The sequence below is a fragment of the Chiloscyllium punctatum genome, chromosome 1 (assembly GCF_047496795.1).
Source record: "Chiloscyllium punctatum isolate Juve2018m chromosome 1, sChiPun1.3, whole genome shotgun sequence".
NCBI lineage: Eukaryota > Metazoa > Chordata > Chondrichthyes > Orectolobiformes > Hemiscylliidae > Chiloscyllium > Chiloscyllium punctatum.
The window spans coordinates 56,062,324-56,081,690 of NC_092739.1; the positions used below are offsets into that span (position 1 = coordinate 56,062,324).

General features: G+C 37.7%; 1 protein-coding gene across 2 annotated transcripts in view; it reads right to left on the bottom strand.

The window, feature by feature from the left end:
• Positions 1-371: 371 nt before the first annotated feature.
• dhx15 (DEAH (Asp-Glu-Ala-His) box helicase 15) overlaps positions 372-19,367 on the bottom strand; it is a 105,907-nt gene continuing 86,911 nt past the window's right edge. For both annotated transcript variants that reach the window (XM_072563632.1, XM_072563708.1), the window contains exons 10-14: positions 18,565-18,756; positions 17,194-17,316; positions 7,408-7,598; positions 4,758-4,927; positions 372-1,041 (exon numbers count right to left, since the gene is read on the bottom strand). In XM_072563632.1, coding sequence (XP_072419733.1) covers positions 924-1,041; positions 4,758-4,927; positions 7,408-7,598; positions 17,194-17,316; positions 18,565-18,756 — 794 coding nt within the window. In that variant the 3' untranslated portion in view covers positions 372-923. The remainder of the gene's footprint in view (positions 1,042-4,757; positions 4,928-7,407; positions 7,599-17,193; positions 17,317-18,564; positions 18,757-19,367) is intronic.

Consider the following 19,367-nt stretch of genomic DNA (forward strand, 5'->3'; position numbering starts at 1 on the left):
AGCATTGTGGATCCACCCACAGCAGGTGGACTGCAGCAGTTCAAGGCGGCAGCTCACCACCACCTTCTCAAAGGCAACTCGGGACAGACAATAAATGCTGGCCAGCTAGCGACGCCCACATCGCCCAAATGAATAAAAATTACTGAAATGGGCCAGATGCCAATGGAAAAATGACCATACAATAATGCTGAAACAGAAGACAAATAACAGAAGTTACATGTACTGAGCAAGAATAAAATCACTTAAGGTCAAGTGCCATTTATGCAATTTCTAAAAAATTGCTTGGCTTACCTGAAATATATAGGGAATCAATGATTAAAATTTATTTCAAACTACCTCATTTTTCAATAAGACACCATATACACATAACGTAACTTGTCACTATACCTTTATTTAAGTCAAAAATTGGTGTTGGGAAAATTCAGAGGTGCCTACATATAAATTTTCCAAGTTCTTTGAATCTCTACAACTTTCTAGTAAGAATGTCAACATGGGCAGGATCATGCAGTATGTGGTTGAGAAATACATACTTTAATTGCCAACTCTGAATGACTACAAGAAATTCAGATAGGATTGCAATAATGATGAAACTCTTTAAAAATTAACAGTTACAGCATTATTCTGAAACCTTTGCCCACCCCAACCCCTTAAAACCCAACAGGGTTTGTGACAAAAGTCAACATAACAATAAAAAAGCCACATAACACCAGCAACATACTATGTTGCTCAACACAGTGTTACACAACCTGTCATAAACAAGGATTTTTAAAAAATAAAGTGAGGAATTGTCCAGCCTTTTGAAGAAAACATCCATAGGTTTTCCTTAATAGACAAATTAAATTTGTTATAATGGGCAGAATCTGAAGTCCATATTTCTTCAATATGAAATCTGCATTGGTCTGCTTTCCTACTTGAGAATTACTTCAGTATTGAGAATATTCCTTGGATTGAAGTTTGCCAATTATACGTTCCAGTTGTCTTTTGGCTTCGCACTGGGGAAAGTTGCCCATTTCATAGTATTGAGGAGCAATTTTCACCAACCTGTTAAAAAGGACAGATTTTGTTATCTCTGAATATTTACCGGTCAGACGCAAGACAATCAGCTGACAGCTTGAATTCTGATATTTGCAACTTGTGCACTCCCTAGATAGGTACAGTACAGTCATGACAGAATACTTGAATTGACACACATGAAATCAAAAATAAACACAGCAAAATTGTAATAATAAAACACTGGAGGAAAACAGCTGGTGAGAATGATGAAACACTGGATACAATAAAGGAGACCACAGAATGGTTTTCAGCTATAATTGCCCATGAGGGAAAATGAGGGGATGGAGTGCAGGAGTAAAGAAGCTACAAGGGAAGGAGGCAGCGAAGAAAGAGGAAGTGGTTGGACAGAGAGGAAGGCTGCATAAAAGGATGGACATAGAGGCTACAAAGGAGAGAGAACAGTTCTAAATCTGTTAACAAATGAACACTGAGGCAACAAAAGCAGGGAAACTTGAAATTGCTAGAGATAACGAATTGCCTGCAATGGAACGAAGGCTGCAATATTCAGGAGCTACTACATAGGAACACTGCAGTCAATGCTGATGCAGTGAACATGATCAACTGTTAAACTTGAATCTGAAACAAGGATTGGAGACACAACAAAAGGGTGGCAGCTACCTTGTTAACAGATTCCAGCTGTTTGAAGATGCAGTGGAAACCAGTTAACTGCAAATATACCAATCTGAGAGGAGCGTTTAGGCGATGGCTTTTAGTGTGTCAGTTTTAGTGTGACATCTGCTTTGGTTATTTAGAAAATAAAAACTCATTTTCATCGTCTTGTAGCAATTTAAATCTGTGATGCCTAGGAAGTCTGCACTCTCTTCTAACCTCTGGACTTTAAATGCAGCAGAAAGTTGACCATTATTGAATATTTTCATAGAGTTCCTACAGTGCAAATGCAGGCCATTCAGCTCATCTAGTCCACATCAACTTCTGAAGAATGACCCATCCCCCACGCTATCCCTGTAACCCTGCATTCCCCATGGCTAAGCCACCTAGCCTGCACATTCCTGGACACTATGGGCAACAAAGCATGTCCATTCCACCTAACCCGTACATCTTTGGACTATGGGAGGAAACCAGAGCATCCTGAGGAAACCCACGCAGACACAGGGAGAATGTGCAAACTCCACACAGTTGCATAAAGGTCCCTGGCGCTGAGAAACAGCAATGCTAACCACTGTGCTGAATTCTTCTGGTTCTATTTCTGTTGGGAATCGAAATAACCCATATGTTAGCACAGATACAGAGGCTAACGTTACTAAGATTGTGTCATGTAATAAATGAGCTGATGAGACTGAAAGTGGAGCTCCTGAAAACCAAAAAGTAGTACTCAACGAAAAAAAAATGTCATTGTGTCCTACTGGAAGGGCATTTAATAGAAATAGGATCAAGAAAACTGGAGGCACGTCCTGTGGAAAAAATGAGATCAGAGGGAATGACAGAGATAAGTTAAAGAAAGAAACAAGTTGAGGACAAGGGCAGGGGATGAGCTTGGCAAAATGTGTCCTAGTGGCTCTGGAAAGGGATGGGAATAGCAGCAGCCACTAAACAGACAGTCCACAATCCTCCTAACAAAATAATCCATGGACTAGTCGGCGGGCAGAATCGAAGGTGGAGGCAAGATTGAAGACGGATATTTGCAACAGATTTTTAATTCAAAGTAGTTTAAAAAAAATCATATGGCCTGGAATTCTAGTCTGATACGACCAATGACAAACAAGGTATCACTGAAAGGCAAAACAGGTTTAAGTGGCTAAATGGCAAACTCCTGTTCCTACATTTTTGTTTTCACTCTCTTCATGGCTGGAATGCTATCAACAGCAAAACATGTGAGGAGAAACAATGCATAAATTGCTATTCAGGTCCCTTATAAGTTTTTATTTATCTTTCCTGCTTTATTTTTAAAGGGTATTTTACTATTACTTCCTATAACCTTTTAAGTTCAGACTATGTTATCACTTTTTTTCAGTCTTGGCAGCTGCTCTTTTCCTTTCTATTTCTTATCTACAACTTACCATTATATCCTTCAACCCTATCTACTGAAGTTCTTTCTAAAAGAGCAACTTCTACCTGAAGTACAAGACTGTGGTAATTAACTTTCTGTGCTTATGAATCAGAAGCCTGGATATTACTGCTGACTAAACATTATCCTTGACATAATTTCCCAAAGCAAGATTTTACTAGGTTCTTAGAGCGTCGCATTTGTAAATAGTCCAAAGTCAGGTTTTTTCTACTGCATTTTTAAACAGGATGATGACATACATTTATTTTTAACCGCAAGGCTTTCTTACCCAAGGAAGCCTATAGAACAACCCAGTGAAGCACAGGAAAAACTAGATCACCATATGCAACTTACATCTACTGATTTCTGCAATTTCATTGACATTCAGCCACAACTACAGATCCAAGCAAATTCAACATACAAACACTATAAATTACACAGTCTCAGTCATTTAAATGTGATTGATCACACTGTCTTCAGCCCAATTATAGCTATTTAGTAGTAACTAAGTATCACAAGTGGATAGTTTTAATGTCCATTAGAAAGATGTGCCAGCAATGGTAATCATAGGTTTGAGCATTATAAAAGCTTCACTTATATAATTTTCCCTACTTTTTAACTTTTCCATTGACTCCGTGAAACAGTAAGTATAAAACACTTGAAGCAAGCCTGCATCAGCATGACCAAAGCAATGACTCTTGATGGTTTATCATTTAACTCTTTTGTCATATTAAAAATCTGCTGTTGACTTCTTTTGGTCTAGGTGAAACCACCGATGTAAAAGGTAGAGGTCAACAATTATTATTTGGTCAAGGTAAGTAATTACATTCAAGCCTGGGTTTGGAGCTATTTTATGTAGAGTACAGCACGGAAAGAGACCCTTCGGTCCAACCCGTCCATGCCGACCAGATATTCCAACCCAATCTAGTCCCACCTGCCAGAACCCGTTCCATATCCCTCCAAACCCTTCCTATTCATATACCCATCCAGATGCCTTTTAAATGTTACAATTGTACTAGCCTCCACCACTTCCTCTGGCAGCTCATTCTGTACACATACCACCCTCTACATGAAAAAAGTTGCCTCTTAGGTCTCTTTTATATCTTTCCCCTCTCACCCTAAACCTATGCCCTCTAGTTCTAGACTCCCCGACCCCAGAGAAAAAAAACTCTATTTATCCTATCCATGCCCCTCATGATTTTATAAACCTCTTTAAAGGTTACCCCTCAGCCTCCGACGCTCCAGGGAAAACAGCCTTAGCCTATTCAATCTCTCCCGAGAGCTCAAATCCTCCAACCCTGGCAACATCCTTGTAAATATTTTCTGAACCTTTTCAAGTTTCACAGCATCTTTCCGATAGGAAGGAGACCAGAATTGCACGCAATATTCCAACAGTGGCCTAACCAATGTCCTGTACAGCCGCAACATGACCTCCCAACTCCTGTATTCAATACTCTGACCAATAAAGGAAAGCATACCAAATGCCTTCTTCACTATCTTATCTACTTGTGACTCCACTTTCAAGGAGCTATGAACCTACACTCCAAGGTCTCTTTGTTCAGCAAGTTCACTGCCATAATTTTGGCATCCAATAAGTTTTAAGTTTTAATTTTGGCATCCAATATTAACTAATAAGGCTATAGGCAGCTTTCAACAAAATAAAATGCAGAAATACAAAATCTGTATTGCTGAACCTTACCATTCAGGTTTGATGTCTGTACAGGTGCGGATGTAATTTTTAGTGGTAAGTACAAATTCATTGTAGAGCACCCACTCAGGTTTGTGGTCCAGGACAGTAGAAGGATGAAGCTGCACAACCTGGTTATCTTTCACAGTCAAATAGTGGCCTGTGCGTTCCAAATGAGCCACCTAAAACAAAGACAGAAAATAGTCATTACTCATGACACAGAATACTGGTAAAAATCTGGGGAAGAGGTAGGCAGGATGGAAACAGAAGGGAAAAAAAAATCTTTTTGTGCATTTATTTTTATACAATGGTTAAAATTAAGTTATAAATTGAAACAACAATTAAACTAATTGGGCAAAATAAAATAACTTGGAACATTCTCTGGGATATGTACTAATCCTTGCAAGGTATAAAATGAACGGTACAAGCCAAACATCTTAGGATGTATTCAGAGCATGTCAATAAAGCAACAAACATGTTATCCTGCAATTTTTTTTGTAGCAGTGAAGCTTCCAGTTGAATAGCATTTATTCTTTACTGCATATTATTGTCTTAATTTGATCATATGTAACTTCATCAAGATAAATCTTTCTCCTTCATATGAACAACTATGGAATTTACAGAAAATCTTATCACCTTTCAACATGAGAAATGTTTTATAACTTACTGAAGCATGAAGAGTGCAGTTCTTACAAAATATTCAAATAGCTTGACAAAAACTAAACAATTCAGACATTCACAAAAATTACTTTCCACTTATCTGGCAAGTGTTCCACTTACACCACAACATATTTCTGACCCTACAAGGACCTGGTTACATCACTGTCAAGCCACAGAGTCCTGCTGAATTATCAATATTTCCCATCCTTCTGAGATGCATGAGTCACAGCTTTTTGAATAACTTACATCTATTGCCATGCTTTTTAATTCTGATGGTAGGTTTTTAAAAAAATTGATGCCATCTACTACTCAATTTGTTCCTATAATTCATTCTAGCATGTGCCTTTCACTTGTGTTTCAGCACACCCACAACACACCGAGAAAAGCAACTAAAAACGACAGATAAGTAATAAACATCATCTTTAACAATACAATAATCCTGTGCAAACTTGGCAGTTTCCATTTCTACTGAAGGGCAAATAACGTTTTTAATTATATTGAAGTAAAGCAATTTTTGCCAGACAGGAGCTTCTTGTGATTATATCAGACCCGATTTAACCTGCTCACTCATCAAGTTCTTAGATATGATAAAAGAGAGGCAATATCAGAGCACAAACTTTTGATTAGGAAACCGATAACTCCTTTCAAATCTGCACAAAATTTCTTTGAATGAAGGAATCCTTTGTAAATGGATTGGTAATCATGATCTGTAAAACAGAGGATACACTGGAGGAGAGAAGGATAGCAAAATAATGGAGAGGGGTGTCTGACCACCTCTCTAGCCACCGGTTTATTCCTAGATGGTCACTTACTTCACCCACATGCGGTTGACCCATCCTAGAAAGGATCTCCAAATACTCATTTAGTAATAATAGCACATTACTTTTCAATGCAAAAATCCACATGTTTTATTAGCGAATCCCTTGTTATCAAGCTATATGAAGATCAATAACAAAGCTTCAAAGAAAGAGAAGTTTCAAATGAACCTATAATGGAAAAAAAAATGGAAAAAACCCTGCAAGAAGAAAGGTTGATAGTATATTTCAAAATGGAGACCTACATACGGACCCTCACAACTACATCAACAGCTTAAATTTCACCTGGCTCAGATCAACAAAAAGTCCTAATTTGTTTTGATTGTGAAAATATAAGCCAACAAATGTTTCCATTTATAGCACTCTAATTCTGAATTAATCAAGTAGTCATGATCAAACTAGAACTACTGATAAGTTCTCTTCCAATTCCAAAATATAAAATGTTATAAAAACATTACCACACAAGTCAAGACTATAGAAGTATAAATAACCCCATCCAATTGAAATGAATGCATTAATCAGTCATTATCTATTTGAACTGTGGAATAGCTTAGAGGGAGTTAGTATGATAAGATCAGTGAAAGATCTAATACCTACACTGAAGTTTTAAGTTCAGTACAAAATGATAATCCCAAATCCACAAAATAAGTTTCTGCACACTACTTTATACTTTCAGGCGGCTTGTCTTCTGAAAGTACCAACTCTTAGTAACACAAGAGTTGGCTGCTGCATCTGATGTTGAACTGGTTTTCAACCAGCTAGTACTCTCCAACAGATAACAGTCAAAGAATTTTGTACTTGCCAGTCTCAGTATTTGGCAAGTCTCAAGATCCTCACACTGATCTCCTCTTAATATGCAACTTCTATAGCAATTTTTATTTTAAATTTCATCCCATTAGAGAGACACTTCAGCTCCTTTGCCAATATTCTCCATTCTTTCATTTTAATCTTCCTGCTTCATCTTCTTTCATCACAATTTTCTCCTGAAGTGCTTTTTTTTGTTTCAAAAGAAAAATTTGTTCCCATGAACAGTTTGCTTCAACCACTGTGCAAATAAACAACACATGTAGCTTTACGCTCCATTCTACAGCCAGAGATTTAATGTTTTAAATGAACAATACAGACTCCATATGTTGAATTGTACTATATTTCTTAAAAATTAGGAACAGCAATCATTTTTACTATACCTGCATGAAGTAACCAGAAACCAGCGCCTTTCTAATATTTATGTAATAATCTCGACTTGTGAATTCTGTACTCCTCCGAGGCAGATTGAATCTGTCCATGATTCGTGATAATTGTTGACGTACATTGTCAGCAGACATCAAGGATCTGTAGTTAATGAAGTTGTCATAGCACCACTGAACCGATTCATGGTCTAAAAATTAAAAAAAGAGAGTGTATCATGATTAATATAAAAACTGCAATTAAATTCTGGCTTTATAAAGCAATCAAAAAGCCACTGCAGCATAAAAATAGCCCTTTTAATGCAATGCGCCCATTCAGGTCATTAATTTGCAAGTACCCAAAGCAAACTGGTGCCTTGAAAACAATTCATTCTGTTTTGAGGAAGTGCCAAATGGAGGGAAAGTACTTTGCCACAGGCACAAGGGAAAAATCACAAGAACTCACTCTAGGTGTTTTCAAGTTCTTTTCCCTCATGTCAGGTTTCATAAAAGTGTAACTACCACAGGCAGATCACCTATTCATTCAGTCACAGCGATGAATGACTGAATGCAAACCATAAAACTACACGGCCACACTTGACAGTTTGTAAGGAAAATGCTATTAGAAATTAGATTAGCCTCAACTAAAATTAGCCACAACTACTGCGAGCAAAAGCCAAATTTAATAGTTTATACAACTGCCAGGTCTGAAATGTCACGAATCCTAAGTGGGAGAAAGCAATCGGTTTGCTGCAATTATTTTGTGATACTGACAATTCTACTTTTTAGAAAACTTTACCAAATTTAATGAAGGGATGAAACGATACTCTGAATTTAAAGTCACAATTCTAATTATTTGATAATTAAATTCTTTTGTGCTAAATTATCATTTTGATGGATTATTTATTTTGCTTAATTTGAGCTACTCAAATTTATATTTTTCAAAAACAGCAATATTTATAGAGTCAATTCACTAAATTGATACTACAACAGATCCATGTTGATGGTGGACTTCCTAATATGGATGGAGGAGTTTTATACAAAGTCCAAACAGAATAAAAACACCAATGTCCAAACTAGCAGGAGATGCACCTTTGTTCACAAGGTCATCGTGATACTTTCTCTCTAAAATAACACCATTGGGATTTTAATGAAAGTTAAATCACAAATTGCTGGAGCAAAGCACTTCGAGTGCTGTGATTATAAACCCAAAAGCAGCCACATTTGCTAAAAATTATTAGATACTGAAAATAAAGAAGAAATTGTGAAAGCAAGCCTGGACTCAAAAGGTACAATCTCAGATTGTACTATAACCTTTTATGTAGTAGTCTATCAAATACCTCTGGAAAACCAAGTACAAATCAGGAGCAGGAACAAGCCATTCGGCTCTGCTCCACCATTCAATATGGTCACAGTGGATCTTCTCTCACAATCCAAATGCCCACTTTTCCTCCATACAATTGATGCTTCTAATACTTAAAAATGTTAACCTCTCTCTCTCTCGAATATACTCAGTGACCTAGCCACCACAGCATTCTGTGATAGCAAACTCCACAAATTGGCCACCTTCTGTGTGAAGAAATGTTTATATATAAATTTAAGTAGACATGAGTCGCCAAAAAACCTATCTGCCATTCAGTAAGATCATGGAAGATTTGTTGTCCCACCTACCCCAATAACTTTGGATTTCCTCGTCAATTTCCACCCAAACTAAATTCTACAACCCCACTTCTACTGCCTTCTGAGGGAGAATTCCAAATTTGCACAGTCCTCCAAATAAAATTCTAATAACTGCCCCAAAACGGCAACACCTAATTTTAAACAGTGTTGTTTACTTCTGGACTCATTCACAACAGGAAACATCATTTCCCCATCCACCTGGTCAAAACTACTGAGGATTTGTATTCTTCAAAAAAAGTCACCCCTCACTTCCAAATGGAAATCAGCTCAGGCTGGGCAACCAAACTTTATTAGATAATCAATCTAAAACCTCCTTTGAGTTGCCTGCAACGTGGTTACATGGTCCCTCATAAAGACCAGAGCTGCACACAATATTACAGATGAACTATAATATGCTTGCCTTTATAATTAATTTCTCTTGTAATAAACGACAGCAGCCACATTAATTGCTTGCTGCGCCTTCATAGTAATATTTCCTGACTCATGCACAACACCTAAATCCCTATGCACCATGAAATTCTGTCTATCAGAATTCCCATAATACTGAGATCAGTCAGATTTTTGTCCACTTACTCAACCAACCTATATCGGCCTGTAACGCCTTGTTCATAATATATTTTATGAGCTAACTTTGTGTTCTGTCAAATGCCTTTGTACTCCCCACCTCCACCATTGATGTGAATTGTAAAAACCTGGGGCCCTCCACATCTTGCCAATCTAGAAAGATCCATTTACATATAATCTATTTTCTGACAACCAAACTTCCAAACATGCTCATATACTACCTTCCTATGATGATCTCAGATTGTACTATAACCTTTTATGTAGTAGTCTATCAAATACCTCTGGAAAACCAAGTACAAATCAGGAGCAGGAACAAGCCATTCGGCTCTGCTCCATCATTCAATATGGTCACAGTGGATCTTCTCTCACAATCCAAATGCCCACTTTTCCTCCATACAATTGATGCTTCTAATACTTAAAAATGTTAACCTCTCTCTCTCTCGAATATACTCAGTGACCTAGCCACCACAGCATTCTGTGATAGCAAACTCTACAATCTGGCCACCTTCTGTGTGAAGAAACGTTTCCTCATCTCGGTCCTAAATGGCCTACCTTGTATCCTGAGACTGCAACCCTTGCTTCTCGATTCCCCAAACATCCTCCATGTACATAGCATGTCTCACCCTGCTAGAATATTTTATGCTTCCATCAGATCCCCTCTCATTCTTTTAAATTGTAGTGAATATTAACCCAGTTGAACCAATCTCTCCTCGTTTACCTGTCCTGCCACCTTTAGGTAGGGAAACCAAAACTGTACACAATAGTCCAAGTGCAGACTCACCAAGACCCTACGTAACTGCTGTAAGACATCCCTATGCATTTGCAATGAAGCCCGATATACCATTTGTCTTCCTAATTGCTAGCTGCACCTACCTGTTTACAAGGACACAAGAGCCCTTAAACGTTATATTGCATCTGTAATATTATCACCCCACATACAACTCAACTAGATTGGCCTGAAGCCTCCTTGCATCCTCCGCACAAACCTGTCGGCAAACTCAGAAACAAGCCATTTGATTGCCAAATAATCCAAATATATTAGTTACCTACAAAGCCATTAGGGAAGCTAAAAGACCTCAAAATATTTTAGCCCACACCTTTATAAAATATTTTTCTCAGATGGCCAGGGAAGATGAGCAAAAGATGCACACAGTGAACATTCAGACCATATAACCATAAGAAATAAGAACAGCATTAGGCCATTCAGCCCCTCGACTCTGCTCACCCGTTCAACAGGATCATGGCTAATCTGACATTTCTTGCGTTCACTTTCCAGCCTTTTCCCCATAACCCTTGATTTCCCTATTGCTCAAGTTACCACAACTTCTAGATCTGTCTCACTTTAATTTGAAGTCATCATGCAGTACTTGCGTTCCTTGCTTTGCTCTAAACATGGATGCATGCTGCAGACAAATGTAAAATAAACTTGTAAAAACTGAAAAAGCCCAATTAAGAACTCAAAGGTCTGACAGTGCAACTTTCAAACACTATACTCAACAGAACAGATAACCCCTGAACAATTCAAGTACTAATGGGCCATGAAATACAAGAAAACAAAGTAATGTTGCAAGGAACTGGGGTCTAACTAACAGATGGCATGTTGAATGCCCAGAATATACAGGACATCATGAGACAGAAATAATCAACTTGATAAAGCACCATTGTGAAACACATTACTTTATTATGAACTCCATTGATGGGAATTTAGGCTTTATAGCAACAAGCAATTGTAATTTCCTTAGAGATGGCTTGTTTTTGCTTTATTCTAACAAAGGTATTACACTTAATTAAGATATCTCCCACTCAACATACTGTCTAAGCTGCGTGCGCAGCTGTTCCATGTTTCAGAGACAGCCGTCAGCATCGGCAGCCTCCAGGTGTCACTGCCATGCATGAGCCCTCTGATACCTGTGTAGTCGGTAAGAAAATAGAAGGAATGCTGCTACCACTGATTTTTTTCAGTCATCTTTTAAAAAAGCAAACTGTCTCCATTATTCCAAAATAGCCTAACAGCCTTAACTGGAAGGGTACTAAAGGGTGATACTGCATGTACAACAGACTAGGTGTTGCTAGATTCTTTGGTTTATAAGCTCAAGTTTGTTTTATGAACATGGCATGCAAAAATGTAATGCCACACTTTCCTTTATGATAATCATCTGAAATCAGTGTGAAATTTTCCAAAATATTTCAAGGTCTTCGGAAAAAAAACAGGGTTTGTTTCTGATACAGGCAATGCCTTGCCTGGGGCAGTGGCAAAGGGCATATTTATTAACGAAGGCAGCACATGGAGGAGCCCAATATAAATTCAAAATGTGTGCTTTAAGACTGGATGAGATTATCTTGTGATCTTCCATTTTTACAGTTTTCATGGAATGGCAACCAGTTTTTATGTCCACAAAATGCTAGGGGTCATCAAGTGGCCAACTTTCTGCTAATATCTAATGTGGTCTCTTTCTTTACAGGATGAAGAAACCAACCATAAAACTTCACAGTGGTAAAGGTCCAATGTCACCATTCAGTCATCTGGTACAGGAGTGAACTGACAGAATGGTGCAGGTTCTGGGAATCAAGCAGGACATGCTGAGCAGCACCATCCGTCTACAATATTCAAACATGTTGCATGCTCAGCACATGCTTTCTCTGGAACCCATCGATCTCAACTTAACTCTTATGCTTGGCGGACATTGTGAAAGAGAAAACAAGGTCCGAAGAATATAGAGAGCTTTGGGTAAAGTAATTATGCCCTGTGCGATTAATGGTACATTAGTGCATTAGCATGTGCTTCAACACAGTCTAGAATACATTCAATGCAGGTGATCATTAGCGAAGACCATCAGCTGTAGGGATTTTTTTTGTCCTAACAGCAATGAATTAGTTTCTTGGAATGTAAGAAGTTCAGAGCTGACTTACAGTTATGGCACTTGCTAATATACAGCCAACTGAAGCATTTAACAAGGTGCTTGACATGTGAGGAGGATCATTGTACCGATGAAAATTTCATTTGTAACTTGACATATAATGTACAGTAAGTAAACAAGAGCTATACTGGCAATCTTCTAAAAATGACTTATGCCCTACAGAGCAATGGAACGTTTTCTTTATCAGCACTTGAATCACATGGTGTTTGAAAAATTAAAGTGATCACAATAATTTAAAGTCAAATCAAAAATTTAAATTACCATACAACTTAGAAAATAGGTCAGGAATACATCGTGGATTTTGCTAAAACAAAGATGATGCAGTGTTACTTTTCTAAAGTAAAACTGCATTTGTGGACTGTTCTGTTCTGGGGCATCAATCGTTCACCATATTTATTAAGATCATTGTATTATGGAACTACGTTTGCAACTTTGCAGATGATACAAAAATGTGACATTGTAAGTAGTGCAGAAAGAAATAAAAAATTACACTGGGAATAAGAGGAGGTTAAGTGAATGGACACAGTGCGATGAATGGATTTAAAACAGACAGAGATCACATTTTGATCTAAAAAGAATAGAAGTGAGTAGTGCTAAATAGTGAAAGTAATTTTTGCAATGGAACTCAAAAGAAATTTGGGGGTGCATAGATATAGATCATTAAAGATGCCATGGACAGAATATAGAAAATAACTAAAGCTGCTGAGAGAATGCTGACGTTCACATCTAGAGTTTTCCTTCATATTAGTTCATGGCATGTGGATATTGCTGAGAGACAGCATTTATTGCTCATCCTTAACTGCCCTGGTGAAAATAATGGCAAGCTGCCATTTGGAAACATTACAATTTACAGATTTGAACAAAGGGGGGCTAAAAATTTCGCTAATAATGATACAAAGCCATGGTTAGATGACACCTGTGCTAACTACCTTTAAGGGAGGTTATATTTTACATGTAAGGAATCTAGTGTAAATACATCGGAATGACACCTGCACGGCAAGGCTTAAGTTCCTATGAGAAATCAAGCAAACCCAAGCTTTATTTCTTGAAACTTAGAACAGCAATGGAGATATGAACTAAGTTTGAATAATTAAAGGAAAATAATACAGTTCTAGATAGGCTGGGATGTTAGACGAGGGGACCGTAGCCGAAACATTAGAGCCTGATCTTTCAGAAGCAAAAGCAGGAAGCACTTTTACATGGAATACAATAGAAGTTTGGAAACTCTCAGCTACAAACAGCATTTGATGTAGGAGGAGTTAAATTTAGAATGGAGATTTAGATACAGAACAAAAAAAAGACGACGCAGGGTCAAAGATGAGTATGTAAGTGTTAGGACACGCATCAACCATGGATTTAACTGTTTTAGACACAACTGTGGAACAGATTTCAAGAACTAAGTGTCTAGCCCAGACAATTGCTCTTTCCATTCATTTATGAAACTAAAACCATTGTAGGTAAACACAGCAGTCAATCTGTGTAGTGCAAAGCCCTAGCAATCCATAAAATGATAACTCATCAGGTATTTGGTTCTTGGAGATATTAACTGAGGGACAAATATTGGTGAACGGAACAGGGAAATTATGCCAGCTCTTCAGCAAGCAGTGCCATAGTATGTTTGCCACCTGATAGAGCAATGTTAACAGCTCAAAGAGAGAGAAGGTACTTCCAAAAGTGCAGCACTGTCTCCATAACATACCAAAGCAACAAGCTAAATTAATACTTGCATCCAGAGCATGGACTGTCTTCATGATATTCCCACTTTGGAAAGGACAGTGTATCTGAATGACTCAATGCTAATATCACAAAAATGTATATTAGCATTTGTTTTAAGTATTAAATGTTGATCAGGGCAGATAGCTCAGCCTGTCTTCTCAACGATGTGGGATTTTTAAAACTCTCTCCTTTAACCAGAGCCATTTAGTTAAATGCCTCATTCAGAAGAAGAAATCTCTGACAATGTAATACTTCCTTTTTAACTACTGCAGCAATTATTGCCACAAGTCCCTGGAGTGGAACTTGATTAACCTTCTGATTCAGAATGTGCGCTGCCAACAGGCCAATCTGCCATTCAAATGTTTTGTTTCTAAAGAAAAAGGTTTCTGTTCTGTACAATGTTTCCCTATGCAATATTGGTGTTCTATAATTAAAATATCTAGTCACTCAAGCCACAGTAAAATGAATACAGCAATCAATTTAAAATTCATAATAGCAAACAAAAACCCAATGGAAATGAACAAAATAACATGCTAACACAAAAACGAAAATGCTGGAAATGCACAGCAGATAGATCAACTGGATGTAAGTGTGCTCGCTGCACTGGAAGATTCGTTTTCAGACATTTCATCACCATACTAGGTGACATCATCAACGAGCCACCGGACGAAGCGCTGGTGTTATGGCCCGCTTTCTATTTGCGTTTAAGTTTCCTTGGGTTGGTGATGTCATTTCCTGTTCTTTTTCTGAGAGGGTGGTAAATCCATTTACCGCCCTCAGAAAAGAACAGGAAGTGACATCACTACAGGAAATACATCACCAACTCAAGGAAACCTAAACACATATAGAAAGCGGGCCATAGCACCAGTGCTTCACCGGAAACTTACTGATGTTACCTAGTATGAAGATGAACAGCTGAAAACAAACCTTCCAGCTCAGCGAGCAAATTTACATCCATAACCTCAACCTGAGTTACAAATCTTCTCAAAACTGACTAAGATAGATCAACGTATAAAAACAAATATTTATTTGTGCATAAATTATTTTTTTCAGAAGATGGTATTCTCCCAATCCCAAGGTTCACCATACAGTTTCTGAAGTCATCAAGGGGACTGCAAAAATCAAGAGGCTAAACAATTTTGGATTGTTAACAAAACTACACATTGCAAAACCAACATAAAACAATTTCTCCAAATGCTGAGTTGAAATTAAAATCAAAGCAACATTTGGGAATTTCATTGGGGAAAATGAGAAACTTCTAACTGATCATTTTGTTAGATTGGTAACAAATAACACAAGGAAGAGTCGCTATCTCTTTGAATTAATAATGAGCTATTTTGATTCAAATAAAGAACAAATTGCAAACGATCCAGTTCAAATTTAGTAATTTAAAATGAAACACCTTTTCACAAATTCCAATTCTAATATTTTTGCTCTTCCTTCATTTCCCACCTACTTAGTCACTGCCATGGTACCTCTGGCCATGCTTTCTGTTCCCAACTTGGTATCCACGAGAACACAATCACTACATCACCTCATCCCTTCTCCTTTCCCCTGCCAAAGATACAGCTTTAACACAACCCCCCCATTTCCTCATCGGTGCACAGCTTCATGGTAACATCATTCAAATTTAACTTCCACATCTACACTAATATTATCCAGCTCTCTTTTGCCACAACTTGTCGTTCAACCTTCCCACTATCACTGTGCTGTTGGACTATTTATCTATCATACCATACTCTGGGATTTCTTCACTAATGCTGTCCACCTTTCCCTCCATTTGGAAGGCTCAACTCCCTTGCTGACCACCCTTTACTGTATCCCCTCCCCTTTGGTTTACTGTCTAGTGTTGTGACATGTTTGTAAAACTTATCTCAGAATGATATTTACTTTAAATATGTAATACAAGTATGCAGGTTATTCAACTTTGATTTGAGTCACCAAGTCAAAGGGCACTCCGCAGATGTGCATTCCCACACAGAAAGATACCCTGGGAATTGCATTGCATTTGTACAAATGTCTAATTTTCCAATTATTTCAATGCACTGAAAATCGAGAAACATGAGAGGATTTATGGTTTTCTAACTGTCACAATCTCCAAGTGCTGCTCTATGCAGCAGTGTCCAACCCTAAACCCAGGCTTGTGCAGACCTCTAAACAAATTTCCAACCAAAAAGAATCCAAAGAATTCTTGAGTTCTGTCCAGTTTGAGCCTAATAATGATACTACTAGTTTCAAATTAGTTACTGCATGGAAAACATTCCTTATTCAATTTATGAATATCCTGGTTTTAGTCTCAAACATTTTCCTATTACAAATTAGACTGCAAGTAGCACAGCTATACAGTTCCACGTTCCTTAATGAGAATTGGAAACGGTTATGTACTGAAAGAAAACTACTAACACAAGTGCACAAGTCTATATTTGCAGTAAAGTTGCAAATGGGAAACACCGCCTCCACTCAATAGCTTAGTGTTACTTGCCTCCCCAGCACCCTCATCACCAACCACCCCTCCCCAAAAATAGTTTAAAGATGAATCCAAAATAAATTTGAGATTTACTGATTTTTGATGTGATTAAAAAGTCAGAACGTTTTTACAAGCAAGTCTCAGAAGACAGGTGACAATGAATATCATTGATAGTTGACACAGGCAGGCCTGTAGAATTAGTAATTTTAAACAAAAAATGCCAATATAAATTTGCTTCAACATTCGGTTTTATGAATGCAGTGATCTTCAAATGAAGTTCGCTTTAAGTAATAAAATGGGCACACAGGCAGCTGCACACCAATTTCTTGTTGAACTATTCTCTGATGTATATGCTGAAGTTTAATATTTCACAGCATTTTTTGTTACAAAAGCTACATGAATCCACAAAACAACTCCATCTGAAGATCTGCACTTGATAAACGGGAAGGACAATTTACTTACTCTGCTTGAAAGCATGGTACACGTTGAGCAGGGTCAGGTGATCTCCATCTATATGTGCGAACCGCATCTTGGCTTCGTCCGCTGCTTTCTTAGCTTCCGTTGGGCGAACAAAACACTGTGGGACTAAACAATGTTGGTATGGGCCCAACACAGACGCCCATATGGATGAGTCACTCATTCACAGACACAGGAACAAGGCCTAGCTAGGTCAGTTCAGAGAGCATTGGGCAGGGCATGATGGGACATGGTCACCAACTGCATCTTGGACTGTCTACTACCTTGGCTTGGTACCAAACATCAACACCTACTCACATCTGCAAGACAAGAGTGTTTCAGAAGCTACACAATTACCAAATTTTAGTGAAAAAGGCGGTGCATAGGGCAATACAGAACTATTATAATGTATTAACTGAGTGCCTTCTGCGAGCATTTTCCTAACCTGCTAAATATGTAACCATAAAATGTTTAAGTATTTTAAAGTGTTCAACAGATGACTTGAATCTCACCCTTGCAAATAGGTTAAAAACCCAAGAAGAACAAAAGGAAGCAAGGGTGAAATTCTGCCCTGCCCAGCTGCTCTGAATCTGATTTAATCTATTTAACCGACACAGAGTGCGAGTCTGTTGTCTTGCTAAACATTACTTACGAAAGCGTCATCAGGCCATTAATGGTTTTGTATAAGCATTATACAGGATTGAATCAATATTATTAATGAAATACAAAACCACAAGTTACCTCAGTAAGCAAGTGACCAATGTTAAGTCACAATGAGCATTAACGCTGCTCATTTCTGTGAAAGAGCTGCGCCAAAATTAACCATAAACTACCAAGCCACATTACTTGTTTTGAAGCTCAATTACATAAATAAGGATTTCAAATATGCCTCTTAGCCAATTACTAACTTGCAGATATTTTGTCAGTCTGGAGCCTTGGGCAGTTGGTTTGTAAAATTACTCTCGAATTACAATTCTAACACTGGGGGAAAAAAATGTTTCTTGTGCATAGAATATTAAAGCTTTTTGTGCTGAGCAGTCCCAATATTCATCAACACCACCTTCACTAAGCTCCTTCCTCCTTTGCTAAACATGATTGAACAGAATAAAATTATGGGCAAATAGAAGATTAGAAAATGGTTAAAAAATACCTGAAAGTAAGCATCAAACCTGAAAAATTGTAATCAGAATTAATTGCTTGACTTCTATATTCCCGAGCTTAAACTTTCAAAACTTCAATAATTTCTTTAGAACATTCAAATTATTTAATTTCGTTTGCTAAGTATCTATACAAAACATCAATCTAACAAATCCTGCTCAATAATCTACTTTGTCTAACTGCAAGTCATGTTCTGACAATTGCATCCCTGCTTATTACCTGACAACATTGCAGTAATGGAGAGAATCTCATTTGAACAGTTGTGTTCACAGCTGGCAATAACCATCTTGGCCAACTGTGGATCTAAAGGGAATTCTGCCATCATGGACCCAAGTTCCGTCAGGTCTCCATCATCATTCAGTGCAGCAAGATAATTCAAAAGCTCCAGGGCTCTCATCAGTGTCTCTGGGGCTGAAAAGTAAAATGTATAAAATTAGATATACGTTCTTTGATTAAATTTTTAAAAAATTACTTTATTTACTATTTGATCTCCCCAATACGTATAAATATTTAGATACATATCTTTACAAGGTGGCCTTCTGTCTCTCCTGAATTCATTGTGGGCAACTTGACACTTACATCAGACTATTTGGCTTGCGCTAATACAAATTCAAAAGCACTCCTGACAAGTTAAAGGATAATTCCATGGACCTGAAGGAAATGATTATCTGCTCTAGCTTGATATTTTTAAAAAAAACCTTAAGAACAAATATTCACAATAAGGATTACATAGTGCGGGCGGGATGGTTATGACGATGATTATTTGGGAGTTGACATTTGCCACTTCACCAGGAATATTCATTGCCAACAAATATGAGAGCATTATAAAACATCAATCACTGATGTCTTCTGGTAAGCCACCAGATTCATTTACATAAAATACAAACATGCTTCCAACTTTGCGAACATTTTGCTCTGCACACACAATATGCTACTATCACTTCAAGGCTGGAAAATTTCACCGGTTACATAAGTTACTTTCAGGTCCTGTCAATTTTCAATGACCAGTTTTCTCCAATCTT